Below are 27,999 nucleotides of genomic sequence, written 5' to 3'. Positions count from 1 at the left end.
CACGGCCTGGTCCCCGCCCGGGCCGCGAGCTTCGGCCCGCGCGAGGAGGGGCTGCGGCGGCTGCGGCGGCTGAGGCGGCTGTGGCGGCGGCGGCGGAGGAGACCGTCCGGGCAGGTGAGCGCAACTCGAGGAGCGCAGGCGCCGCGGGGTGGCTGGGTCCGCGCAGCTCGGGCCGGGAGGAAGCGCGGCACGGGTCTTTTCGTTGTGACAGCAGTGTCGCGAGCGCAGAGAGGTGACAGATCCCCTCACACACTCTGGGGCGCGCGTCCTCGGGGTCCTTACGGCCAGGCCGAACCCTGATCTCACGCCGAGCTGCCTTGAGGGTGACAGCCCCGCGGAGGCCGAGGTGATATCGCGCATCCCACACCCGTGCCTAAGTGACCCATCCCCTCACCGATCTCCTGTCCCTCTGTCCCTCCTGTCCCTCCTTGGAATCCGGTGGAAGCTTCTGGTGCCACCCAGCTGCGGTTGCCCTCTGCTGCACACGTGCACCTGCGTGCTTTTCCGGGTCCCTGTCGTTCAACCATCGCTTCATTCCCAAAGCAAAGCCCACCTAACTTTTCCCTTGTAGTTTAAAAAATTTTTTCTTTTTTCCTGTGTAGTGCGCGTGTTGGTGATTTATTTTTGGAGGCAGGGTTTCACTGTGTAGACCAGGCTGGTCTCGAACTCAGATCTCCCTGCCTCTGTCTCCCAAGTGCTAGGATTAACTTGGCCCCTTATTATTTTAACAGTGCTTTTTTATTTATTCCTACTTCTTCATTTTATTGTTGTTTATCAATTACTTACTTTTGGGGTCAAGTCCACACTTGCTTGCTCTGTGGCCCAGGCTGTCCTTGAACTCTCATGAAGAGTGCTTGAGGTGAGCTGGGTCAGCTGGTTCTAGCCCCAGGGTCCAACTGATGAAAGGAGAGAACTCCCAAAAGTTGTCCTCTGACCTCTATATGGGCTCTATGGTGTGCGCATGTACACGCGCATGCATACACACACACACACACACACTTAATATATTTTTATAATTCTTTTTGTTTGTTTTTCGAGACAGGGTTTCTCTGTGTAAATTTGGAACCTGTCCTGAAACTCACTCTGTAGACCAGCCTGGCATTGAATTCACAGAGATCTACCTGCCTCTGCCTCCCAAGTGCTGGGATAAAAGGCCTGTCAATATTTTTTTTTTTTTTAAAGACTGCTTGACACAGCTTACCTGTCACCCCAGCACTGAACAAGTGGAGGGACAAAGGATCAGGAATTCCCACATAGTGAATTAGAGCCAATGTGGGCTCTTTGAGACCTTGTCTCATAAAAGAAAGAAGGAGGGGGAGACACAAATGAGCAAGCAGGGCATAGATGGAGCTGTGTTGTGGAGTGCTAATTCGAAGCCCTGGGTCCCATCCCTGACCACACAAGCCAGGTATGGTGGTCAACTGGTCGTCTCAGCACTTGAGATCGAAAGCAGAGGGTTTGGGAGTTCATGTCCAGCCTATGGTTTGCAGAGACCCTGTCTTCAAAAGACCACCAACAAATAAAAGTCCCAGGGCCTGACAGCTTTCAAGTCATTTCTGACCTTAGAGTAATGCCATCACCTTGAAACTCAGAGTGACCCCCATTTTACCAGCCACAGATCTGAAGCCCTAGAATGCTGCTGCAGGCTCTGTCTGGCCACCTTGTGCCCTGAGCCTACTCTTCAAGCCCACTCCTGTCAGTGGCTGGTTGCTTATGTTTATCTCTCTGGGACTGGTGGAGGAGGGGAACCCTTACCATACTCCACCCCATTCCCAGGCATTTCTCCCAAGTCGTGACTGATTGGATCCGGAAATGCTTAGTTGGAAGACACAGCCCCTAGGTGACTGCCTGAACGAGCATGCTTCTCCAGGTCTTGGCGGGTGTGGGGGTGTTGAACATCTGGGGTGCTGCTATTTGTGGTCAGACCTGGCCCTCTTCGTGACCTGCCCAAGCTCCTTGACTGCTAAGCAGTAAGGAAATACTTCTCAGAGTTGGGAGGGATAGTGTTTCAACTGCATAAAGCTTCCAGTGAAAAAGCTGGGTCGAGGAAGAAAGATTTTTCTGGAAGTTTTGTAGTTCTCCTGAGTCCAGTTTATATGTGTGCAGCATAGAAGGAGGATGGTAGAAAATCAATGACAGTCTTTTTTTCCTGTGAGACTGACCCTGTGCTGTTACTCTTGGTGCTCTCCCCCCTCACAGAGGATACTGCCAGAATGTCCCTCCTGGTCATGTCACCTTCAGCTTCTCCTGTGGAAATTGTAGCCTTTGGGACTTCTCATTCAGTTTCAAGCAAGGTCATGGGATACAGCTCAGTAGTAGAATATTTCCGTAGTATTTTCAAGGCCTTGGGTTTTACCTTCAGCTTTGCAAAAAATTATAATAAGAATATGTGTGTGGTGTATGCACATGTATATAAGACTGTATTTACATGCATAGGTACATATGCATATGTGTGTATAAGATGTTCTTTTTGTGTATGAGTGTGGTATATTGTGCACATGTGTGCAGGTGCAAATGAACACACAGAGGCCAGGGGACGATGTCTGGTTTTGCTCCAGCAGTCATGCCTGGCTTTTTACGTGGGTGCTGGGGATTTGAACTTGGGTCTTCATGCTTGCTTGCCAGCAAGAGCTCTTACCTGCAGAACCGTCTGCTCAGCCTCTATGTGCTCACTCTTTCTTTCTTTCCTTCCTTCCTTCCTTCCTTCTTTCTTTTTTTCTTTCTTTTGGTTTTTTGAGTTGGTTTCTTTGTGTATCTTTGCCTGTCCTGGAATTCACTCTGTAGACCAGACTGTCCTCAAACTCACAGAGAATTGTCTACCTCTACCTCCTGAATAAAGGTGCGCAACATCAATGCCCAGCTCATTCTTTTATATACACATATATAGAACGTATATATAAAATTAAATTTTGATAATGCAAGTGTTAAATGTAGCTACAAAATCAGTACATGTTAGCAATGGTATACTTAATTCTAGTTCTTGGAAGGCCGAGGCAGGTGGGTCTTTGTGAGTTTGAGGCCACCCTGGTCTACACAATGAGTTTCAGAATAGCCTACATAGTGAGACTGTGTTTCCAATAAATTAGATTGTCAGTCATGCTGTGTATACCTGTGGTCCTAGTTCCAGGGAGGCTGAGGCTGGAGGGTAGTGAGTTCAAAGTCAGCATTGAGATACTTAGCAAGACCCTGTCAGAACAAAACACAAATAAAAGAGTAATGATAACCTCCTGAGTATAGTGGTGGACGTCTGTAATCCCAGAACGAGGGAAGCTGAGACAACATAGTAAGTCCTTGTCTCAATAACACCAAATAGCCATAACCACCACCTCAGCATTTAGGAGGTGGAGACAGAAGTATTAGGAGTTTAAGGTCATCTTCAGCTACACAGCAAGTTCAAGATCCACTTGGGTTACTTGAGACCCTGTGTCAAGCAAAACAAAAAACAGCTATCAAATAGCAAGATTATAGCTGACTGTGGGTTCTGCACAGGCTCGTGCTGCATGGGGGCAGTAAGGAATGAGTTTGGGTGGGTCAGCACCCTGCTTCCCATGTGCAGCCCCTCAGAGAGCCCCCTGTCTTCACGTTTAAGCGCAACTGCGAGGGCCAGGTCAAGGAAACTACTAACTAACTTTGTTCTCTTTGGGAAAAGGTGGAAGGCCTGTTTCTTCCTGTAGCCAGCTCAGACAGGATTGCTGTAAGGGCTCTCCTACCCCTGTGGCAGGTTAGCAGTGGTGCAGGAGAGCCTTTGATCTTCCCCTTGGATGTCCTGACTCAGGAAGCAGCCCTTGCAATGAACTTCTGATCCTCACCATAGTGAGGTGAAAGGACAGGACCTATCCCAGTCCCTCTCTGCAGGACACTAGGAGAAATCTTGGAGAGGACACAAGATGAGACCTGCCGTCGTAGAATGGTTGTTTGAGATTAACGTGGAGAATGGAATCTCTGACCCCAAACAGCATCCCAAATTGGGTCTTGATATTTTATGATAAGGCACCCCCAAATAAATAGTTTGAGGCAGTTGGAAGCTGACTGGTGCTTGTACAAACATTGAGAACCTGAGTCCTAGAACCTGTATGAGAAAGTATGAAACCCAGGCAGGAAAGTGGAGACCAGTGAGTCCCTAGGGCTTGCCGATCTGCAGGCCTAGCTTGATAATGTCAAGCCAAAAGCCAATAAGAGAAACAAGGCGGGACTGGAGAGGTGGCTCAGAGGTTAAGAGCACTGACTGATCTTCCAGAGGTCCTAAGTTCAATTCCAAGCAACCACATGATGGCTAACAGTCATCTATAATGAAATCTGGTGCCCTCTTCTGGTGTGCAGGCATACATAGAAGCAGAATTTTGTATACATAATAAATAAATCTTTAACAGAGAGAGAGAGAGAGAGAGAGAGAGAGAGAGAGAAACAAGGCTAGAGCAGTGGTTCTCAACCTTGCCAACGCTGGGACCTTTAATACAGTTCATGTCGTGAGGTACCAGACATGTGCTACCTGGTCAGAGACAAAGAGAGACAACAGTTTTCTTTCTTTCTTTCTTTCTTTTTCTTCTTTCTTTCTTTTCTTTTCTTTTCTTTTTTTTGTTTTGTTTTGTTTCTCGAGACAGGGTTTCTCTGTAGCTTTGGAGCCTGTCCTGGAGTTAGCTCTTGTAGATCAGACTGGCCTTGAACTCACATACCAATAAATAAATAAATGCATTTTTTCAGAGGGCTAGAAAGCTGGCTAGGTAGTTAAGAGACCTGGCAGCTCTTGCAGAAGACCCGAGTTTAAGCTCCCAGCACCTGAATGGAAGCTCACAGCCATCTGTGACTCCAGTTCCAGAGGATTTGCTGTCTTCATCTGGCCTCCTCAGGTACCTGTATACTTGCATGTATATAAATTTTTTTAAAAGATGAAAATAAATATTAATAAGGGAGGTTATTTTGAAAACTGCCTCTGGTAAGGTACGGTAGGTAGTACATGCCCAGAGGTAGTAGTAGGTAGTATTATTAACCCAGAGCTGGGCAGGTTAAGGCAGGAGGAATCAGGCATTAAGGCCAATTTCAGCCACACAGTTAGTTTGAGACCAGCCTGAGCTACATGAAACTGTCTCAGGCTGTCTCAAAAATAAATCAATAAGCCAGGTGTAGCAGAGGCAGGCAGATCTCTCTGTGAGTTTAAGGCCAGCCTGATATATATAGAGTTCTAGGCCAGCTATGGCAACACAGTGAGACCCTGTCTCACAAGTAAATAGATAAGGGCTAGAAAGAGATGGCTCAGCAGTTCAGAGCACTGACTGCATTTTCAGAAGACCAGATTGCCCGCACTCACAGCTGGCTCCAGTTCCAGGTGGATCTATTGTCTTCTCCTGCCCACTGCAGGCTCTGCACATGGGTACACAGACACACCTGCAGGCAAACACCTGTATAGAGAAAATAGAAATAAATAAACTTTTTTTTTCAAGACAGGGTTTCTCTGTGTAGCTGTTCAGGAACTCTCTCTGTATACCAAACTCACAGAAATCCACCTGCCTCTGCCTCCTGAGTACTGGGATTAAAGGTGTGTGCCACTACCGCCTGGCAAAAAAATAAATAAACCTTCTTAAAATGAATAAACAAATGCATTAGTTTTAAAATTTCATTTGTGGCCAGGTGTGGTGGTTCAGGCCTGTAATCCTAGCACTTTGTTGCTGAAGCAGGAGGATGACTGTGGATTCAACACCGGTCTGAGCCCCAAATTGAACTTGGTATGTTTTGGTTTGAGGGGGTATTTTTTTCAGTTTATTTATTTTTATTTTATGTACATTGGTGTTTTGTCATGGGTGTCAGGTTCCCTGGAACTGAAGTTATAGACAGTTGTGAGCTGTATGTGGGTGCTGGGAATTGAACTTGGGTTCTCTGGAAGAGTAGTCAGTACTCTTAACCACTGAGCCATCTCTCCAGACCTTGGGGGTATTTTTATTTTTTGGTGGGGAGGGCGGACCTGAGAGGAATGGGAAGCGAATGTGATCGGGGTGTATTGTATGAGATTCCCAAATTATTAATAAAAATATTATGTTGGGGAAGAAAGAACAAAGGGAAAATAGCCATTTCACTTTTGGCAAGGGGCATGGCATAGGTTTAGGACACCTGCTGACGCTGGAAGGTCATGATTCTATCTCAGAACCGCACAAAAACATTCATTTTGTCCAGTTATTTTATCTTTTCTGTGCACGTGTACAGGTCATGGTGTTGTCTGGATATACCTCGAGTGTTGATCAGAGGACACAGAGAGTGCTCCTGCTCAGGGCCCGTCCTCACCTGTATACGCCAGACTAACTGGCCCTTGGTCAATTTCAGGAACTCTCTGTCCGCATCTCCCGTCTTACCGCTGAGATTACAGGGGTACATTTACCACCACACCTGTCTCCAAAGGGTCCTCGCCATTGTATTGCAGCTTCTCGGGTTCTCAGGCTTGTGTGCAGGCATTTTCTCTGCTGAGCCATCTCCCAGCACCAGAACTGCGCTTGTGTTTGTGTGGTGGTGGTGGTGGTCCCTGTGTATCTGGGTGTCTTCTGTCGTGCTCCACCCTATTCCCTTGAGACAGGGTCTCTCACTGAACCAGAAGCTGGCCATTTTGACTAGGCTAGTTAGGTGGCCACCAAGCTCCTGGAATTTTCCTGTTTTTCTGACCCAACATTCAAGTTAATAATACATACAAGGCCATCCCTGTATTTTCTTTTTTTAAATATTTATTTATTTATTTATTATGTATACAATATTCTGTCTGCATGTATGCCTGAAGGCCAGAAGAGGGCACCAGACCTCATTACAGATGGTTGTGAGCCACCATGTGGTTGCTGGGAATTGAACTCAGGACCTTTGGAAGAGCAGGCAGTGCTCTTAACCTCTGAGCCATCTCTCCAGCCCCCCATCCCTGTATTTTCATGTGGGTGGTTGGGATTTGAACTCAGGTCCTCTTTAAAAAGTTTTAAATTACATTTCTTTGTGGAGAATGGGGGTAGAAGTGTGAGTGGGTTGCATGTGACAAGGAGCAGGTGTTGATGGAGATCAGAGGATTTGTGAACTTGGTTCTTTCTTCCTACCATGTGGGCCCTGGAGGTGAAACTCAGAATCAGGATTGGCACCAAACCCCTTTTATCCGATGAGCCCTCTCACACACCCAGAACCCCTGTCCTCCTGCTTTCACAATAGGTACCCATTGAGCCATCTCCCAGAGTCAGAAATGCAGTTGGAAGAGTTTTTTTTTAAAGAAATTTTTATTTTATGTTTGCCTGCATGTTTGTCTGTGCACTACATGCGTGCCCAGTGACAGCAGAGGCCAGAAGAGCATGGCAGACTTCCTGGAGCTAGAGTCACAGATCTTTGTGAGTACCATGTGGGTGCTGGGAGCTCAACCTGGGTCCTCTAAAAAAAGAACAGGCAGTCCTCTGAAACACTGAGCAGCTCTCCAGTCCCAGAAATGCATTTTTTTTAACATTTCTTATAGTTTATTTAACTTTTATTTTACGTGCATTGGTATGAAGGTGTCAGATCCCCTGGAACTGGATCTTCAGACAGTTGTGAGCTGCCATGTGGGTGCTGGGAATTGAACCCTGGTCCTCTGGAAGGGGAGTCAGTGCTCTTAACCACTGAACCATCTCTCCAGCCCCCCAGAAACGCATTTTTAATTTTAAAATATAATGACTGAAAAGTAAGATTCTCTGGCCGTCGTGGTTCAGCATTCTGGTAATCTCAGAATGCTGTGGCAGAATAGAGCATCCAGTCTGGCCTACGCTACACAATAAGATCCTGCCTTAAAAAACAAACACGCAGAAAACAAAACAAACAAACAAACAAAACCCAGCCAGGTGGTGGTTGTGCACGCCTTTAATCCCAGCACTCAGGAAGTAGGGGGATCCCTGTGTTTGAGGCCAGCCTGATTTACAGAGGGATTTCCAGAGGAGCCAGAGCTACACAGAGAAATCCTGTTTTGGGGGGAAAAAAAGATCCAGTCTCAAAAATAAATAGACAGGTAGATAGATAAAAGAAAAAAGTATTCTGTGATATGAAGAGAAAGTTATACTGAATAGTAGCTTGTCCCAGGGCTGGAGAAGTAGAATGCTGTTCCCTGTTGATCCTCCTGGGTCACTGTGCTATTTTTAAATGTGCCTGTTGGACATCTGTTTTCTTGCTGAGGCACCTTTTGCTGTGACCATCTTGCAACATGCTCACATTCCAAGGTTTTTGCTCTGTGAAGGGAGAAGAGGAGAAGAATACACAGCTTGCACTATGGTCCATTGTTTTGTTGTCTCGTTGTCAGGTATTAAGCTTTCACTGTGAGCCCAGTGAGGTTCTGTGAGCCAGCACTTGGGAGGCTGAGGAGACTAGAGGATCCCTGAATTCAAGGCCAGCCTGGGCTATCTATTGAAACCTTGTCTCAGAAGTGATGCCAGGAATGTACAGAAACTGACACCTGGCATCCTTATGAGGAGGAAAGATGACATAGAGACAGCTGTTAGGGAGAGGACCAGCAGGATAGGAAGGAAGTGGCTCCTGAAGTGATGGGACCACAAGCCAAAAACCTTCATGGCCGTTGGCAGCCACCAGGCCCAGGGCAGATTATCCCCAGAGTCTCCAGAGGGTCCTGATCCCACCAGGCCTCACAGCCAAACAGAGGGCTCTTCTCCGCAGTCCCACATCCGCTCTGCTGTGACTCCAGTGCTGGGGAAGGGGAGGCAGGAGAAGGCCAGAAGTTCAAGGTCTGCTTGGCCCCCCCACTGTGTTTCAAAACACTGGAAAACAGCTGGGCACGGTGCTGCCTGCTTGTGGCCCAGTACTGAGCATCTCAGCATTGGGAGGGTGAGGAGGGAGGGTCAGGAACTTAAGGTCAGCCTCAACTGTGTACCTAGCTGGAGGCCAGCCTGGGCTACTTGATACCCTGTCTTGTAACACACACACACACACACACACACACAAACAAACAAACTTGCAGAGAGAGAATCCTGTCATGCTGGTTCTTAGATGTTTGTGTTTAAGTCCCTACTTCTGGCTCTCTTTCTCCTCCCTTCCCCTTCTCACTTTCCTGCTTCCTCTCTCCTTTTCTTCTTTCCTTTCTGACAAGTTTCCCACCACATAGGCCAGGCTAGTCTTGAACTTGTCCTCTTACCTTAGCCTTTCCAATGCTGGGATCACAGGTGTGCTGCTATGTCTGGCTTCTCCCTTGATATCTTTCATTTGTTTTTGTGGTTCTGGTGGTGGGACTTGGTATTGTACATATTAGGCAAGTTTTCTCCCATTGAGCTATGAGCTATATTATATTCCCCAACCATTTTTATCTTTAATTTTGATATGAGGTCTCACACTGTAGCCCAGGCTGGCCTTCAGCTCTTTTATTTTTTGTGTATGGACATGTAACTAGAGGTTTCTCTCCCACTCCCCAGGTCCCAAATAACCACTCTGAGGCTTAATATTAATTACAAACTGTTTGGCCTATTAGCTCAGGCTTATTATTAACTACTTAAATTAACCCATTTCTGTTATTCTATATTTTACCATGAGGCTCATGACCTTTTAACTCACATCTTGCTTCTCTAGCAGCTGCTGCTATTTACTTTGACTCTGCCTTCTTTTTCCCTTTATCTTTGCTTGGATTTTCCACCTGGCACTATTATGCCTGGCTATTGGACAAATCAGCTTCTTTATTAACTAATGGTAATAAAACATATTCATCACATACAGAAGGGCATCCCACATTGTGGATGATTTGCTTACATGTATATCTGTGCATCACTCACATGCCTGGTGCCAGCAGAGGTCAGAACATGACATCAGATCTCCTGAAACCACAGTTACAGATGGTTGTGAGGCACCATGTGTGTGCTGGGAGCCAAACCCCTGACTGCAAGGACAATCAATGCTCTTAACCTTGGAACTGTCTCTCTAGCCTCTGGCCTTGATTCTCCCTCAGCCTTCTGAGTAGCTGAAATGCCAGGCCTGAGCTCACTAGGTCCTGAGACTGCAGGTCATCTTAGGTTATTCAGAAGCCGAAGTGGTGTAGTACCATGCCCACAGTTGTAACAAAGAGATTGTTTAAGGACCTAGGACAAGAAAAACAGCATAGATGACAGAACTCACAGTTTGCTCAGGTGTGACTTTCTTGTCTGCAGAATAGATGGGTGCACCAAGCTTCTGGCAACTCTGAGCAGGAGTCTAGGCTGCTGCCACTGCATCCTCCTCTGCGGTGTGTGGTCCCCTCACCCGCTCTGGAGGAAACAGTCCTGGTGCTCAGCTCCCAGCATGGTGGGAGGACAATCTGCTCCTTCTCAGGCCTTTCCCTAGAGCAGACGGCACTTAAACAAGGCAGAGGACAGCTAAAATTGTCCTCCCAGCACTCAGGACTTGGAGGCAGAAGGATCAGGAGTTCAAGGTCATCCTCAGTTATATAGTTGAGTTCAAGGCCAAACATAAGACCCTTTTTCAAATAAAGAGTCAGGCATGATGGCACACTCCCTTAGTCCTAGCACTGGGGAGACAGAGACAGGAGGATCTCTGAGTTCAGGGCCAGTCTGGGCTACACAGTATGACCTGTCTCACAAACAGAAAGATGGTAGGGGAGCACTGGGCTGGAGTGCTGCATGGCCCATTTGATCCACTGGTCTCAGCCCTGCTTGCTTCCTTGTTAGGGAGCATACTAGCCAGCATGTATCATATCCCAGGAATAGAGTGACAGAGGGAAGGACAGGTATATAGAGGTCACATGGCCTCTATCTTGTCACAGCAGCAGTAGGATCTGCCCCCATTCGGGAAGCATCAATATAATGCAGAGCTGCACTGGGCAACAGTAGAGACCTGCACAAGGGCAGGAACAGCTGGTGAGGCTAAAGCACCATGCAGGCTCTGGTGCTTCCATGGCCCCCAGCCTGAGTGGGGATCTAGTGGAATGGGGTATAGGAACCACTTCTTTTAGGGGAGGGGTTCAAGACAGAGTTTCTCCATGTAGCCCTGGCTGTCTTGAACTCACTCTGTAGACCAGGCTGGGCTTGAACACAGAGATCCACCTGCCTCTGCCTCCTAAGTGCTGGGATTAAAGGCGTGTGCCACCCGCACCTGCCTGGAGAACCACTTGGCACAGGTAACACTGGGAAGAGTGAGAATGAGATTTTCAAGGTGGGTTTCAAAGAATGCAGAAATATTTTTTTTAGCAGAGCAGAGTATGAAGATGTGGAGTTCAGAGTGTCCAGGTAATTTACCTACCTGTCCTTCAAATAACCGTGAGTGAGCAGGTGCAGAGCACTGCACTGGGGTGAGAACCTGGGCAGCAATAACTGAAGGGGAGCCAGCATAGCACTCAAGAGCCTCTGGTAATAGTGTGGGTCGGTAAGAACAGAGGACAGTGACTTTGTACAATTATTTACCATGGTGGGGAGGATGTGCGTGTGTGTAGAGGTCAGAGGCTACAGGCAGAAGTCAGTTCTGTCAGTTCACCAAACAAGTTCCAGAGATGGAACTCTGACCATCAGGCTCAACAGCAAAGTCTCTACCTGCTGAGCCGTCTCACAGACTGTTTTTTCTTTTTTCAGTACATTCCCACCGAGCTATATGTATCCCCACTCCTATATGGACCTTCTCATCTTTGAGACAGCGTCTTGCTAAGTTGCCCCAGCTGGCCTGGGACTTTCCATGTATCCCACCTAGGCTGGCCCCTGTGCTGGGTTAGCAGCTGTGCCTTGTGGCCAGAGCTGTCTGGGTCTTTTGAGATCTGAGAGATTGTGAGGCATGCATAGAGCTCCCAGCCAGGGTGACAGTCACAGTCCCCAGAGCACAGAGTGAGGAGCTTCCATCTGTCTTCAAGGCTGGTAGGCAGGGTTAGCAGTCAACAGCCCCCATGCCAGACACAGCAAACTGTATGAACTAGAAAAGAAACCAGCCTTTGTCATTGGCAGACAGATACTAATTTGCTTCAGATGACTGTCATTATGGGATCCACTGCGGACCTGTCACTGAGCAGTAGCCCCCTCCAGGGATAGGATGGGGCTGGCTGCAACCCTGAGGCAGGGGTACAGGTGGACCTCCCTGGGTAGCCAGAGATCTGACACTCAAGGATCTGAGGATGGAACACAAGTCTCCTGCGTGCTAAGCTCCCCACCTGTCCTACCGCAGTTGCTGTCTTGAAGTAGTTACTGCATCACTCCCCACCCACCTTGCTTGTTTAGGCAATGGAGTGATGGCCAGAGTAAAGCAGTAGGAGCGGGAGGGACAGCTCAGTGGTAGAGTGTTTGCTGGCACTGTGAAGTCATGGGTTCCATCCCTAGTACTGAACAGAAGTTAGCTGAGCCAAGTGTGGCGTTGTGAACCTGTCATCCCAACATTCACAAGGTAGAGGCAGAAGGGTCAGGAGTTTACAGTTGTTTTCAGCTGCACAGCATGTTTTTGGAATAGTACAAGACCCTGTTTGAAAGAGAAAAAAAAATGAGTAAAAGAGGGCTAGTGGATACAACTCAGTGCTTCAGCAATTTCTCAGCACCCAGAAGCTTTGCTTCAACCCCAGTACCAACAAACAAAATTGTCTTTGAGCCAGGCATGGCATAGCACATCTATAAATTCAGCGCTAAAGGGGACTGAGGCAAGAGGATCAGGAATTCAAACCAGCCTAAGCTACACGAGACCCTGTCTCAAAAACAAAGCTGGGTGGTGGTGCATAATTTAATCCCAGCACTTGGAAGGTTCTGGCAGGTGGATCTCTGAGTTCCGGGCCTGCCTGGTTTACAGAGCAAGTACCAGGACAGCCAGGGCTACATAGAGGAACCGTGTCTTAACCAGAACATACAAACAGCAACAACAAAAACAGAATAGAAGATAAATCTATTCCTATAAACCAATCTGTGTCATACAGATCAATGTTTTCCCCTGCTCCATAGTTGGCACTTCATCTGTCCCCCCATCACACCCACCCAGGGCAAAGTGATCATAGAAAGCAGAGCTCAGAGGTGGCAAAATGGCTACTTGACTAGGAGATGCTTAGCTGACCTTACCTTAACTAGAAATTCAGGCCTGAACACTGAGAGCAACCCTGTGCTGTTTCTTCCCGGGCAGCGTCCCTATGGTGTTCCATCTTGAAGAACAGAGACTGGGGAAAGCAGGAGGCAACACAGATCAGAAAAACAGGATGGGGATGGCTGGGGGCAGTGTGTAACTGTAAATGTTTAACACTGGGGAAGGACATGAAGAAATAGCCAATAGACCCCAGACAAAGCCTGGCACCTGCAGCTCAGCACCAGTAACAGGATGGCAACACTGCCATCTGCTGTTAGATGTGAGGCTTGGTTCTAGTGTCGTCATCTGTGTCCTTCCTCATTGTGTGTTCCCACCCCCACCCACCTTTTACTGAAACCTTCAGCTCCTGTCTCTTCCGTACAGTGGTGCATTGTTTGCCTAGACCCTAAGTGTGTCCTCCCTAGATGACAGAACTCCAGATAGAGTTCAAATAGTAAGCAAATAGCCCACTATATTGTTTAGGAAACTGTGAGCATGCTCAATACCGATGCTTTGTGTTTGACCTGGTGCCTGCTCAGCAAGCAGCCTACACCCTCACCTCTTGCAGACAGTTTCTGTGTTTGCTTTCCAAGCCACCGCGGGTCGCTGTCCACCTGACCCTTGGGGAGGCTCATTCTACAGTGTCCTCACATTCCCACTGTGGGTACAGGAGCCACATCCCGTCCTCCTGACCTGATGTCTCTATCCTTGTCCCAGGACAGGCGCTCCAGAGCACCAGCTGGCTCATCACTGAGGCCAGGGTGATTATTATTACCTAAGGAGAGCCCAGCCTTGAATTTGACCTTCCTGCAACAACTCTCAGTGCAGGGCAACAGACTGGCAGCACAGGAGATAGACAGAGGCTGGCATATTGCACCGGCTGGGAAATCGCCTCCCCACTAAGTGCTGTTGCCTACCCCCAAGATTTTTAAAGTCATGCAGGCCTAGTCTCACAGCTTCCCTCAGATGTGCTTTGCTCTGGCTTTTTCCAGGCTTGTAAAAGGCTGGGTGGCCTCATGCCAAGGCTAGGTATCCTGGCTGCCGTCCCTCAGGTGTGCTTCCCCCAACCCATCTTCTACCAAGCTACCTATGGCATTAGCGTACAGCAAGCACAAGTTAACTGGTCCTGAGCCTGCTGGTTCAGACACTGACTTCTGTCCCCGTCCCAGGACATGAGCTTGGAGAGTGACTCCCGAGTGCTAGAGTCAGCTTGCAGGGCACTGAGCTGCTCAAGACACTGCTTGTGACAGAGTTATGTTCTATTTGACTTTAGGAATTGATGTCCAGCCTCCTCCAGCCCCACCCCTTGGCTCTTCCTCTGGGATAAGTGAAGGCTTAATTAAGGAACACATGGTTTTCTAGGACAACTTTGAGGTCTGGGCTCCCTAGGGAAAGGGTCTCCTGCAGCTTTGGAGTCCTGTGCTAGGCTTGATTGAGCATCTCCGAAAAGCAAGGGAGATTCAGTAGATTCACCTTCAGTAGAGGGTGAGTGAGCAGCCATGTATACACACCAGTAACCACCTGGAGTCACTGTCACCTTTGTGGATCAACAGGCCACAGCCTCCCTATCTACAGATTTTTTTATTATTATTATTATTATTTTTAGATTTTAGAGTGCTGGCAGTGGGGGTTGGGGAGCTTAAGATGTTACCCCACCCCTCCCCGCTGCCCTTCATTGGAGGATTCTAGGCAGCTGCTCTACCCCTACCTCCTCACTGGGGAATTTCAGGCAGAAGTTCTATCAGTTTTACTCCCAACTCCCCATCTATAAAGCAGACAGATTAGATAAAGGCAGGTCTGGCATGGGCCGCTGCCACTGTGCCCTGTTTGTAGTGCATGTCTCACTCCTCCACACAGAGGCCATTAACCCAGTATGCACTCTGCCAAGAAGGTCTTCTAGGAAACCAGCTAACAGCAAGCCCTGCAGAAGGTGCCCCCTTAGCGCTCTGCGTATGCCCCGCCGTGACCATACCGCCCCAAAGCCAGCACTGCTGCTCGAAAGCCACAGAGGCTGTCCATCTTCACTTGGCATTGTTTTGTAGCCTTTATTTCACCCATTCATTTTAGTTTTCTTTCTTTATTTATTTGAGGCAGTTCCCCATTCTAGTGCTGGGGTGATGGGTGTGCCTCGTGGCACCTGTTTTATGTGGTGCTGGGATGGGAAACCATGGCTTCCTGACTGCTAGGCAAGCACTTTACCAGCTGAGATGCAGACGAAGCCCTAGGTTTAGTCTCTTTGATTTCAAAAGATGGGGTTTCTCTGTGCAGCCCTGGCTGTCCTGGAACTTGCTTTGTAGATCAGGCTGACCTCGAACTCAGAGATTCACCTGCCTCTGCCTCCTGAGTGCTGGGATTAAAGGCCTGGCTAATTTTAGTCTCTTTATAGTCTTGCATATTGCTTACTAGGGTTTTTTATTTGTATTTATTTGTTTATTTATTTTGGTTTTTTGAGACAGGGTTTCTCTGTGTAGCTTCGACTTGCAACTAGAGTTACAGACAGTTGTTAGTAGCCATGTGGATGCTGGGGATTGAGCCTGGGTCCTTTGGAAGAGCAGTCGGTGCTCTTAACCGCTGAGCCTTCTCTCCAGCCCCTGGAACTCGCTCTGTAGAGCAGACTGGTCTCACAGAGATCCGCCTGTCACAGTGCACACTTGGAGGTCAGGGGACAGCTTGTTGGCTCTTTCCTTCCACCATATAAGTTCTAGGGAGTTGCATGTGTTTTCAGGGCTCTATGCACAAAAGAATTCTCTCCTTTCCCCACCATCTAATTCACTCATCTTAAATCAGGAAGGAGTCCTGGAGACACACCTCTAGGGTCATCACTCAGTGTCCTCATTCCACCTTCCAGCTTTCATCCCGTTCCCTATCCTGTGGGTCCCTCTCTCAACACCTTAGGGTACTGCTTGCAAGCTCACATTTATGTTTCCTGTCGCAACCTCAGTTGGTTTGGTGTTTTTTTTTTCCTTTCTTCCCTTCCTTAAGTTATTAGGGTTGGGAACTAGCGCCTCCTACAGGCCAGACAGAGCTCTATTGCTGATCTATGCCCCCAACCCTCCTGGCCGTATTATTTTTATTTTTGTATTTATATTTGTGTCGGTATATGTGGGTACCTGTCGAGACCACAGAACTGGAGTCCAGGTAATTGTGAGTGAGCTGCCTGACGTGGCACAAGTCCTAGTCAGAATTTCTGTCGCCGGAATAAACATCACGACCGAAAGCAGCTTGGGGAGGACAGGGTTTTATTGCACTTGGAATTCAGGTTCCACGTGTCAGTGAGGGAAGTCAGGAGCATGTGCAGGAGCTAGTGCAGAGGCTGTGGGGGAGTCCTGCATCCTGGCTTGCTCCCCATAGCCTGCAGCCTCCTTTCTCTTTTCTTTTTTTCTATTTTCTTTATTTGGTTTGTTCAAGGCAGGGTGTCACTCTGTAGCCCTGGCTGTCCTGGAATTCACCAGACTGGCCTCAAATTCACAGAGATCCACTTGCCTCTGCCTCCTGAGTGCCGAGATTAAAGGCTCAGCCTGCTTTCTTACAGCACCCAGGACCATTTGCCTAGGAGTAGTACCACCCACAGTGGGCTGGGCCCTCTGTTTCTCCTGGACTGAGGCTAAGCCACATTGAGGGCAGAGTTGGGAGCTAACAACTCACAGTCAGTGCTATTGCTTTCCTGCCACTGTGGTCTCCTGCAGCTGCTGCTCACCATCACACCGTTCTGTGTACTGATTTCTCACTTTTTTTTCATTCATTTATACTTTTATTTGTTGGTTCTATGGCGCCCCAGACCTCCTACTTACCAGGTTTATGAAAGCTGCATCCTTGTTGATTGGATGTCCCCCCTCCACAATGGGGTTTAAGCTCTGAGCCTCAAGTATGCAAGGGCAGTGATACCTGCTGAGCTGTCTCAGGGGCTCCACTCACTGGTGATTGTAGGCAGGAGCTCTACCCCCTGAGCCATAGCTCCAACCCCTCACTGATGGCTTTCCTTTACTTTTTACTGATGCCAAGCTGATCTTAAACTCAATGGCCTTGGATTCAGGTCTTCCTGCCTCAGCCTCCCAAATGGTAGGGTGACAGGGCTGCATCACCAAGTCTACTGATTAGATCATACAAAACCATGAAGACTGAGACCTGGAAGAACAATGGGGCACAGTGACATCTCTACCATTCCTTCATCTCTGCTTCCCCCTGAGGTCCAGTGGTCCGAGAAGGCGGGACACTGGTGGCTTCACTGGTCTAGATCTTCATGGGAGAGTGCAGGGAACAAGGCCTTCCTTCACACAACATCTTTCTGCAGAGAACAGGCAGCTGGCGTCAAAGAGAGCCCTTGGGTCTAGACTTGTAGTGGTACTTCATTTGTATTTTAATAAATAAAGCTTACCTGAAGATCTGAGAGTAAAACAGCCCTACCAGTCAGCCTTACAGACCAGACAGTGGTAATACACACCTTTAATCCCAGTAGCCACACTAGATGCCATAGAAACTGGGCAATGCATGTCTTTAGTCCCAGTGGTGCACACCTGTAATCCCAGCCCAAGAGAGGAATATAAAATGGGAGGAGACAGCTCTCACACACAGCCTCATTCTGAGATTCCTGAAGGCAGGATTGCCATTTTGGACTGAGGTCAAGGTAAGAGCCAGTGGCTGACTGCTTTGCTTCTTTGATCTTTAGATTGAACCCCAATTTCTCTTATTTCTCTTTCTCTGTTTTTTTTAAATCTTGCTGCATACACTCATGCTGGCAGACCACCCTGGATTGGTGGGGCTGGTGCTCAGTGGCTGTGGGTGTGTGGGTCCTCGATCTCTCTCCGTTTCCTGCCATGCTGGTGATGGTTAGAAGATGGTCCTTTCTTTCTTCTCCCTGCCGTGTGGCCTCAGCCAGCCTCTTATCCTCTCTGATCTGCTAGCACTGGTTCAGAAAAACAGACTATTTGTGATGGCCATGTGCAAGTGACAGAAAAAAAAGAAAGATGTTTGTTATAATGAAGCCATCGACCCAGGGCACAGCAGCTTCAGAATCTGATTAAAGGCAAGGGCATATTCTCCCTTTTGGGAGTGGAGCCAAGAGTCAAGTGCTGACCTGGGTGAGCCTCAGAAGTCAACAGCCAAGCTGCCACCATCCTGCTAAGTCCAGCTCATCTCTCCCAGCCCTTTTTGTTCTTCAGGATTGATTCTCCCACTGTTCAGCACACCTGGGATGGGTAATGGTGTACAGGAAGGCTCGGTGCGCCTGCGCGAAGATGCTGAAGCTGTTCTGTCCGGGGCTGTCTCCTCAAAGGCAAGTACTGCCATCTCCCTTCCTGTGGGACAGTGATTCTCAGCCTTCCTAACGCTGCAGCCCTTCATATAGTTCCTCATGGTGTGGTGACCCCAACTGTAAAATTTTTCTTTTTTTTTCTTTTTTTTTAATATTTATTTATTATGTATACAATATTCTGTCTGCATGTATGCCTGAAGGCCAGAATAGGGCACCAGACCTCATTACAGATGGTTGTGAGCCACCATGTGGTTGCCGGGAATTGAACTCAGGTACTTTGGAAGAGCAGGCAATGCTCTTAACCACTGAGCCATCTCTCCAGCCCCTTTCTTTTTTTTTTTTAATATTTATTTATTTATTATGTATACAATATTCTGTCTGTGTGTATGCCTGCAGGCCAGAAGAGGGCACCAGACCCCATTACAGATGGTTGTGAGCCACCATGTGGTTGCTGGGAATTGAACTCAGGACCTTTGGAAGAGCAGGCAATGCTCTTAACCTCTGAGCCATCTCTCCAGCCCCTCTTTTTTTTTTTTTTAAGACAGGGTTTCTCTAGCTTTGGAGCTTGTCCTGGAACTTGCTCTTGCAGACCAGGCTGGCCTCAAACTCACAGAGATCTGCCTGCCTCTGCCTCCCGAGTGCTGGAGTTAAAAGCATGCGCCACCACCACTCAGCAAAAGTATTTTTATTGCTACTTCATAGCTATAATTGTACTACTGTTATGAAACGTAAATATGTGTTTTTTGATGGTCTTAGGCGACTCTTGTGAAAGGGTCATTTGACCCAAAGGGGTCTTGACCCACAGGCTGAGGACCACTGCTGCAGGCCGGTCTCTGGGTCCTCACAGGGTCAGCAGAGCACAGGGCAGTTCTTGCCATCCTCACTCCTAATTGTAGGAGGTACTGGATGGAGAGCAGGGGTGGCAGGTCTTATTGCAGTTGAAGGAGACTGTCCGTCTGAAAGTGAGAGTGGGACTGGGCACACTAGAGTCTATCTGTAGTCCTAGCACTCGAGAGTCTAAGGTCAGAGAGTCACAAGTGCCCAGCTCAGGCCACCCTTGTTCCCTGTGGACGTCTGCCACCAGTGGAAGTCCTGCTGAAACAGGCTGGCACAGTCCACAGGCCTCCCTAGGCCTGGCAGGCACTATAGCAACAGTCCCAAAGTCCATGGGGTCAGTGACTGAGCTGGCAGTGCCTTGTGGTCCTCCTGACCTTTTCCTGGGTTACAGGAGGCACCTGGGACTGCCAGGGGGACAAGAGGAGCATGTACCAGGGACAACTGGAAAGTCACTAGTGGGGTACTTAAGCATAGTCCTGGAGGCTGCCTGACTGTTTGGCAGAATGTAAAGCGTTCCAGAGAGCCTCTCGGACAACTCCTGCCTGCCCAGGGACCCACTGAAGGCACCATCACCAGTGAACTCCCTCAGTCATCATTTACCACTGCGCCTGCCAGTAGACCACCAGCGTCACCCCATGTAGGCCTCTGAACTCTCAACATCAACACCTTCTGGCCACTGGACCCCCAACCTCACCTCCTGCTGTCCAATGAACCCCCGGTATCCTTCAGCTGGTCACTGGACCCCCCAACATCGCCCCCTGCTAGCCACTGGATCCCCAGCATTGCCTGTTAGCCATTACTTGAGTACTATTCTGCCCTTATGGCAGCCCCATGGAGGGCTAATTACTAGCTGGGCACAGTGCACACCTGGTGATCTCAGCTCCAAACTGACTCTACAGAGCAAGTTCCAGGACAGCTAGGGCTACATAGAGAAACCCTGTATTGGAAAAAAATGGCTTCAAAATGCCACGCTGTAATTATACAAACAAGGGTGGGAATGGGAAGCCAAGGATTGCACAAGGGTTCGTGAAAACCAGGAAGTTGGAAGGACAGCTCAAGGCAACTTTCAGGGGTAACTGTCAGCCTCACCCCAAGAGGCTAACTGCACAAGGCCAAGCAGGACTTTAGATGACAGTAAGGCTAAATGTGGAATGTAAGAAAGATGGATAGTAGTGAATATCTGTTGTCTCAGCACTTGGGTGGCTGAGGCAGAGAACTGCAAGATTTAGGACAGTCTAGGCTATGGAGCAAGTTCCTGTCTCAAAATGGGGGGAGATAAGCATGTGGGGCACACTTTTAATCCCAGAGCTCAGGAGGCAGAAGCAGGAGGATCTCTGTCAGTTTGAAGCTGTCCTGTCTACTTAAAGCAGGTAACAGGTGAGCCATGATTGCACAGAGGGTGCCTGCCTCAAAATAATAAATAAAAAGGAAGAAGAAAAAAGGGTTGGGAGACGACTAAGTCAGTAAAGACATGTTTGTAAAGTTTGGAGACCTGAGTTCAGACCCCCAGGACCTGCAAGAAGTTGTGATGCCATGTGTCTGTGAGCCCATGCTAAGGCAGAGAGCTTATTGGAGGATCCTGGAGCTTGCTGCTCACCCAGTCCAGCTAAATCAGTAAGCCCCAGATCCACTGAGAAACACAAAATAGTGATAGAGAACACCAGTGCTGAACCCTGGGCCCCATGCATGCACACCAACACTAAAGGTTTGGTGCAGTTCTGTGTCCTGGTCCTCCAGTGAGCATCCCCTCCAGCCTCTGTGAGGCCTTGACCACTTTGATTTCTGAGCCTGTGACCTGGTGCTCTGTTGTAGAGAGACCACAGACAAGTGCTCAGCTCCCTGCTGTCTGGAGCCCTGGCTGGTGCGCTTGCCAAGACAGCAGTAGCCCCTCTGGACCGAACCAAGATCATCTTCCAAGGTAAAGCCTGTGCATCTGCCCTTGTGCAATATGGAAGCGGCCAAGTGGTCACCTCCTCTTTCTCTCCACAGCCCCAAGTAACTTATACTTAGTCTCATACTGTACCCCAGACTGGCTTCATATTTACATTGTAGTCTAGGTTGGCCTTGAACTTAAAGCAATTCTTCTGCCTCAGCTTCCTAAGTGCTGGAATCACAGGCATTTGCTACCACACCCAGCCCCAGTCCCCATGTTCTTCAGAGGTACCCGGGCCACCTTCCTGCACCTTGAGTCTGCCACACCCACAAAGTCTTTGTTTCCAAACCTAGTCACCTTCCCAGGGACCTGGATGAGGCTATGGATGTAACTTTCAGGGACAGTCCAGAGCCCATGTTCCTCCCTGGGTACTAAACTGGGAGAGCCATCCAGGTCTGCGCAAGACTGAACCTCCTGCTAATAATGGTCAAATGATGTCAGCTCCCTCAGCTGTTGGGAGAGGGGCCACCACTGTTACTGTGCTTTGGTGGTGCTGGTTCCCTGGCTCGTCAGTAGATGGAGGGGATGGCTAAAGAAAGGAGCAAGCCCTTTGTTGTAACTGGCTTCAGACCCTGGCAGAGATTTCCCGCTGAGGGTAGGAGATGTTCTCAGGCTTTACATAAGGGCTGGGTGGGGGTGGCCAGCGGCCATAGTGGAGGCTCTCCTCAGCCTTGGGGCTCTATACTTCTGGATCTTTCCCACAAGTCCTTGTGGCATACACAGCTCAATGTCCTGCCCCATCTGGTGACTAAAGATGTGTGGTGCGGAATGAGGCAGGCCTGTGGGGCCATGGAGAGGCCAGCTAGTGCTGCTGTGCTGAGATGGGGGCGTGGACAACAGAGGGCACGCCAGGAGAGTCTTGGCCCTTGTTCTGAGAAGGCCCAGGTTCAGGGCTGGCAGCATGGCCAGAGAAGTGAGGTCCCTCCCAAGTGTACATCTCCAACACGCAAACTTCACAGCTTCTGTCCAAGACCCTAACCATTCCTAGGCTCCCTGTGCTGTCTCCATTACTGTTCCTGGGGCCTATACGAAGTTCCCCCACCGTACTGCATTTCCATTCATCACCCATACCAGCACCAAGGAAGGTCAGGTCCCAGAGCCCCATTGTGGGGGCTGCAGACCCAGGAGCCTGGCTGTTAGATTTCATGATCTCTTGTGCTTTTGTTTATTCCAGTGTCTTCAAAAAGATTCTCCGCCAAGGTGAGCTGCTGCAGGGTTAGGTGGAGCAGGTGGTCTGGGAGGGCAGGTTTCCAAGGACCCCAGCGTGCACAGATCATCCTAGCACACCTGTGGGTGTGACTTACCTTAGACAGCCCGTCCACTGGAACGTTTCTGAGAGCAGCACCGTCAGATCAGCAGCCATTCAGTGTGTGCCGGGCTCCCAGCCTTGCAACCCCCATTTCTGTTGGTCACCAGCGCCCAGCATTTGAGAGGGCCTGAAAGCGGGGTGCAGGGAGCCCAGATGATCACAGATTAGGCTAATTCTAGCTGGGCAGGCCTGGTGAGGGGTGCCACCACCCACTGTCTGCATTTGAGGGTGCTGCCCACAGAGTGTGCCCAGGGCTGGTGGTGGCCAAGAAGTGCTGACTCCCTGTCTTCTCCAGGAGGCCTTCCGGCTCCTCTACTTCACCTACCTCAATGAGGGCTTCCTCAGCCTATGGCGTGGGAACTCGGCCACCATGGTGCGAGTGATTCCATACGCCGCCATCCAGTTCAGCGCTCACGAGGAGTACAAGCGCATCCTGGGCCGTTACTATGGCTTCTGTGGAGAGTGAGGCCCCTGCCCACCAGGACTGCCCATCCTCACCGGGCCCCACCCATTTCCTCCCCGATTAGGCTCCCCAAGCTCTGCCCCTCACTAACTCCTCCTATAGGACCACAGCCCCCTCCCTCTTCCTTTATCCCACCCTCCATTCCTTCCCCTGTGCTATGTTCTCAACTCTCATTCCCTTCTCCCTCTGCCCAGATCTGATTCCCATGTAGCCCCAGTCTCGGGGAAGACACTCTGCACAGGGGAGGGAGAGAAGAGGTTGCATTTGACACTGGCCTAAGTGACCCCATAAACTCAGCCACTTGGAACCCTTCTGGGTCTTCTGTTCCTTGAAGAGGTATAGGCATCCCCTCTCCCTGCCTAGGCCTCAACTTGTTCTGCTTGTCCGCAGAGCCCTGCCTCCGTGGCCCCGCCTCCTGGCTGGCGCTCTTGCAGGAACTACGGCTGCTTCCCTCACTTACCCTCTGGACTTGGTCAGAGCAAGGATGGCTGTGACACCCAAGGAAATGTGAGTCTTGTCATGGGGTCCATGCTGGGTGCTGTCATCAGTAGAGGTGTGTGTGAGTGCTCACTGGGGATCCCTCCAATGAATGAGATTCTGCAGAGTTCCAGAAAGCATCATTTGTTCTCAAACAATACCTAAGGGTGACTGGCACACGCCTTTAATTCCAGCACTTGGGAAGCAGAGGCAGGCCGATCTCTGCGTCGAGGCCAGTCTGGTTAACAGAGTGAGTTCCAGGACAGTCAGGGCTACACAGAGAAATCCTGTCTCAGAAAAAACAAACAAACAAACCAGGATTGGGCCTGGAGAGGTGGCTGAGTGAAGAACACTGTTTGCTGTTGCAGAGACCTGTGTTCAATACCCAGCACCTGTGTGGTGGCTTTGGAGCCTGTCCTGGAACTAGCTCTTGTAGACCAAGCTGGCCTCCAACTCACAGAGATCCACCTGCCTCTGCCTCCCGAGTGCTGGGATTAAAGGTGTGCACCACCACTGCCCAGTGTAACTCTAGTTTCAAGAGATTGGACACCCTCTTCTGTCTTCTTTCAGTATGTGCGCACACATACATACCACACACATGCACACACACACACACACACACACACACACACACGATACATAGACATACATCCAGACAAAACACCCATAGACACTAAGAGAGACAGAGTCAAAGAGCCAGGTGTGTGTGTTGCCACATAAAATTTCAGCAGAAGCATAGGCAGACAGATCTCTGAGTTTGTGGCCAGCCTGGTCTACATAGATAACTCCAGGCTAGCCAGGCCTATATAATGAGGCCCTGTCTCAAAACAAAACAAACAGAAAAACCAGAGCTGGAGGGTTGAGCATCAAGGCAGAGATACGAGGGTTTCTGTGACTTTGAAACCAGCCTGGTCTACTTAGCAGCTCAGGGACTAGGACACTTGCCTGGTGTATGCACAGGGCATTGGTACCAGCCCTGTACCTGACAGAGCAGGTAGTGCCATCCCCATAGAGTTCCCTTACTCTTTTGAACAGGAGGAGGGAATGGGGTATAGGCCCTAAGCTCTGTAACATGGTCCCGGCAGGTACAGCAACATCTTTCATGTCTTCATCCGCATCTCGAGAGAGGAAGGGCTGAAGACCCTCTACTTCGGGTTCACACCCACTGTGCTGGGCGTCATTCCCTATGCGGGACTCAGCTTCTTTACCTACGAGTCGCTGAAGAGCCTGCACCGAGGTAAGGGAGGTGGAGTGAAGAAGTGGGGATTTCAGGGAGCTGTCCCTGTAGACCCCACCTATCCAGAGCGCAGGAGCTTGGATTGTAACCTTTAATGCATTCATTCATTTTTGTTCAGTTCTGTAGAAAGGGTCTCACTATGTAACCCAGGCTGGCCTCAAGTTCTCCTCGCATCCAAGCAAGACCTTAAATTCCTCCTCTTTCTCCTTCCCCCACTTCTCTAGCTCCAAAGGCACAGGCTGTCTCCTACACTCATATCATGAGGTGCTGGAGATAAAACCAAACCCCAGGGCCTCTTGCATTTAAGGGAAACACCCTGCAAACAGACAGCTCCAGCCCCCTCAGGCATTTTTGTTAAATAGTGAGTATCGGGGGAAGTTGAGGCCTCTCACTGGGATGATGGGTGGCACTCCTGAAATCGCTTCGAATCACTATGGGTGCCCCTGTGATCTGAGCATTCTGGAGAATGAGGCAGGATTGCTGCAGGAACTAGCAGGATTGATGCTAGCCTGTGCCACATAACAAAAAACTGTATAAAAAACTGAATTGGTTGGAAAGGTAGTGACCTATCTGTGGGGTGGCACGCTAGTACGTGGTCCTTGCGTCCCTTCTTTGTGGTGGTACAGTGTTTGTGTAGAGCCTTCACCTCCTCCCACAGCTTACCCGCGGCAGCAAGGCAGCCGCCTGGATGCGGAGATGCTGTGTGTGTTCAGCTGGCAACAGTGACAAGAGGAAAGTCTGCACATAGCACAAACACAGGATGTTAAACCCCCTTCATTTAGCTGAGTATGGTGGCTCAGGAGACTGAGGCAGGAGGATGGCATAAGATGGAGGACAGCCTGGACTACTCAGGGAGACTGTCACAGACCAGAAAGTGAACGATAGAACCTGTCCATCCAAGGTTACCTGAGCCTGTGCTCCAGCATCTGCAGGTGCTTGAGGATCCCTGGCTGCCATGATCTAAGACTCCGCAGCAGCGTGTTTGTCTCTTCCTTTCCTGCCGTGTGGGGCTGTGCTAGGCACTTGCTCTATGGAGCACTGCCCGTAGCCCCCAACAGGACACTAAGATAGAGACCACATTCTCCCAGCCGTCCCCACACATCTCTAGAGTCTCATTAGTTTACCGAAGTCAGGCTGACGTACGTCCTCCATGTAGGAGGATGCTGTCTGGGTAGCCCTGTACTCTGAAGGGTTCAAGTGTCTCTAGAGAATCTTGGGGTGCACCCCACAAATGAGGGGGCACTGGAAACTGCAGGATGCGGAGCTGTGCCCCATAGGTTAGGGAAAGTATTGTACATGTAGCCTGGATGACCTTGTAAGTCTCACTGTTGCAAAATGTGTCTTTTATTAGGCTGGGGTATGGCTCAGTTGCAGATTCTGATCTGGCATACATGAAATCCTGGGTTCCATTCCCTGTACCAAAACTAAGAAAGGGTGGTCAGGAAGTGGGGCCTTAGACTCTGCAAGTGTGGCACTCATGTGCCCTCTACCCTGCAGAGTACAGTGGCCGCCCGCAGCCCTACCCCTTTGAGCGCATGGTCTTCGGGGCTTGTGCTGGCCTTATCGGGCAGTCAGCCTCCTACCCTCTGGACGTGGTGCGGCGGCGCATGCAGACGGCAGGTGTCACAGGCCACCAGCGTGGGTCCATCCTGAATACACTGCGCTCCATTATCCGTGAGGAGGGTGCAGTGCGGGGCCTCTACAAGGGCCTGAGCATGAACTGGCTGAAGGGCCCAATTGCCGTGGGAATCAGCTTCACCACTTTCGACCTCATGCAGATCCTGCTGCGCCAGCTGCAGAGCTAGACCACACAACAGTGAATGGTGAGCTGGTGGATTGAGGGCATGCAGCTGTGCACTGGCAGCCCAGTAGTACCTTGAGGATGGGCAGGAGGGTGGGACCTGGCTTGGGGATGCAGGGCCCATAGCAAAGTGCTGGCCCTCAGGGTATGACATTGTGATGATGGATCTTGGTTGTGCCCCTTCCTTCAGCTCCTTGCTAGTGGCTGGTGAGTTTCTCAGGGGCATTACCCAAAGGTCCCTAAGGGGTCAGCTACACTTCCTGATCCCTTCTTCTGACCTGCTGCTTATTCTAGTGCCCACTGGCACACTGGGCTCAGAGCCCATCCGTTCTTGCTACAACCGTGCCTGGCCTGCAGATGTGACGGCCATTGCCTCAAAACCACATGCTAGAGGGTTGCGGCTTGCTTAGTGGTGGCTGTACCTGTGTCTCTCAGTCCTCTATCATTCTTGCTCACCGTCTTCTAGGTGACAGATAGCTGCCCTTGCCCACAAAACTTTCTCCCCAGAGCACTATACCCATCTTATTTCTGAGGGCTGCACCTGACCTTTGCCAACTATCTGGCTTGTAACCTTTCCAGGAGGCCCCATGGCCACCAGACAGGAGGGACAGGTACAGACCCCATTGGAAATGCCAATGTGGGTCTCCCTTACCTGGGATGTCTTCCAAAGCATGTCGCCTGGGCCATCAAATAGACCCAAGGCTCTTGTTTGCACAACACCCATGGAGATGGGGTGCAAACTCCTGAGACTGCCCAACCCTGAACTCTGGGTCTTCTGTGGGTCCCTGGTGCCCACTGAAGCTGTTATTCAGCCAGGCCAAATGAAGGCCCAAGATGGGCAGCTTGGCCTGTGTGAATGAGTGTAGAGGTGTCTTGGGCACCTAGGGACCACCAGCCAGCTTGTCTCAAGGAGAACTCTCCTGGGGTCCCCAGAGTGTCACAGGGACTTCATGCCTTTCTTGAGGTCTGGGGTTTTTGATTTGGGGTCTTTGAGACCGTGCCCCCCTAGAAGCCTTCAGTGTGCTGCCTGGTCTAGCTTCCAACTTGCAGCAGCCCTCCTGCCTCTAGAATCTAGTTTTCAGTGCATCCTGGCACACACAGAAATCCCTGTGCAGTCCAGCTCTGGCTCAGGTGAGCTGGGTGCTGGCTCCCTCCCACAGCTGGACGGCAGCCATCTCACTTTGGGGCTGAGTAGGGCGGCTTGACCCTCAGGCATTTTCAGTCTGGACAGCAGTCCTTCTCATTCCTGTATTTCTTACCTTGTGCCTGTGATGCTCAGCCATCTCCCCCTTCACAGATGGTGATGGGCCGTCCCCACCCTGTGGTGGCTGTGAGGGACCATTCCCATCCTCTTGTAAGTGTACTGTCCACTCTGTTACTTGCCTGGCCGCTACACTGAGATGGAGAGGACAGGTAGCACCGTGTGGGTGGGAGAGGTGAGGGGGTCACAGGTCCCTGCTCTGCTTTCCCATATACCCCCCAGTAGCTCTGGCCTGGGGGCTCTCAACCTCTGTGGCTGCCGTCTCCCATGGTCACTGTCCAGTCTGGAGTTCTATTTTGATGCCATGAAAACTTTGTTTATATATAATGTTTATATATTTTAAAGGTTTGTGCCAAAAGAGTATATTTAATAAAAATTTAAATAACTTTCACTTCTCACTTCTTCCAACTCTGGCCCCTCTCCTGAGAAGGGTCTGAGGCTAT

General features: G+C 49.8%; 1 protein-coding gene and 1 long non-coding RNA gene across 5 annotated transcripts; one reads left to right on the top strand and one right to left on the bottom strand.

Annotated features, from left to right (window-relative positions):
* The first annotated feature begins 4 nt into the window (after positions 1-4).
* Slc25a42 (solute carrier family 25 member 42) lies at positions 5-27,942 on the top strand. Of its 3 annotated transcripts, none has more exons than XM_048427171.3 (8): positions 5-114; positions 18,130-18,259; positions 20,888-20,993; positions 22,183-22,208; positions 22,613-22,779; positions 23,171-23,287; positions 24,343-24,494; positions 25,992-27,942. In XM_048427171.3, exons 2-8 carry the CDS (start codon positions 18,179-18,181, stop codon positions 26,297-26,299), a joined length of 957 nt encoding a protein of 318 aa, XP_048283128.1. In that variant the 5' UTR covers positions 5-114; positions 18,130-18,178; the 3' UTR covers positions 26,300-27,942. The 3 variants fall into 3 exon arrangements, with proteins under 3 accessions (XP_048283128.1, XP_087757095.1, XP_087757096.1); XM_087900969.1 differs by having other exon boundaries at positions 10-114; positions 18,147-18,259; XM_087900970.1 differs by lacking the exon at positions 5-114 and adding an exon at positions 4,728-4,847 and having other exon boundaries at positions 18,147-18,259.
* On the bottom strand, positions 7,061-13,179 carry LOC125395636 (uncharacterized). 2 transcript variants are annotated; one of them, XR_014998603.2, is made up of 5 exons: positions 12,987-13,178; positions 12,155-12,402; positions 10,090-10,289; positions 8,039-8,204; positions 7,061-7,940 (listed from the first exon to the last, which is right to left on the bottom strand). It is a non-coding gene; the product is annotated as an uncharacterized LOC125395636 (long non-coding RNA). The 2 variants fall into 2 exon arrangements; XR_007230611.3 differs by having other exon boundaries at positions 7,061-8,204; positions 12,987-13,179.
* Positions 27,943-27,999: the final 57 nt, after the last annotated feature.

Source organism: Myodes glareolus, chromosome 23 (genome assembly GCF_982192425.1).
Source record: "Myodes glareolus chromosome 23, mMyoGla1.1, whole genome shotgun sequence".
NCBI classification, from domain to species: Eukaryota; Metazoa; Chordata; class Mammalia; order Rodentia; family Cricetidae; genus Myodes; species Myodes glareolus.
Note: the sequence above shows the minus strand (reverse complement) of the source record. Positions and strands in the feature narration are given on the sequence as shown.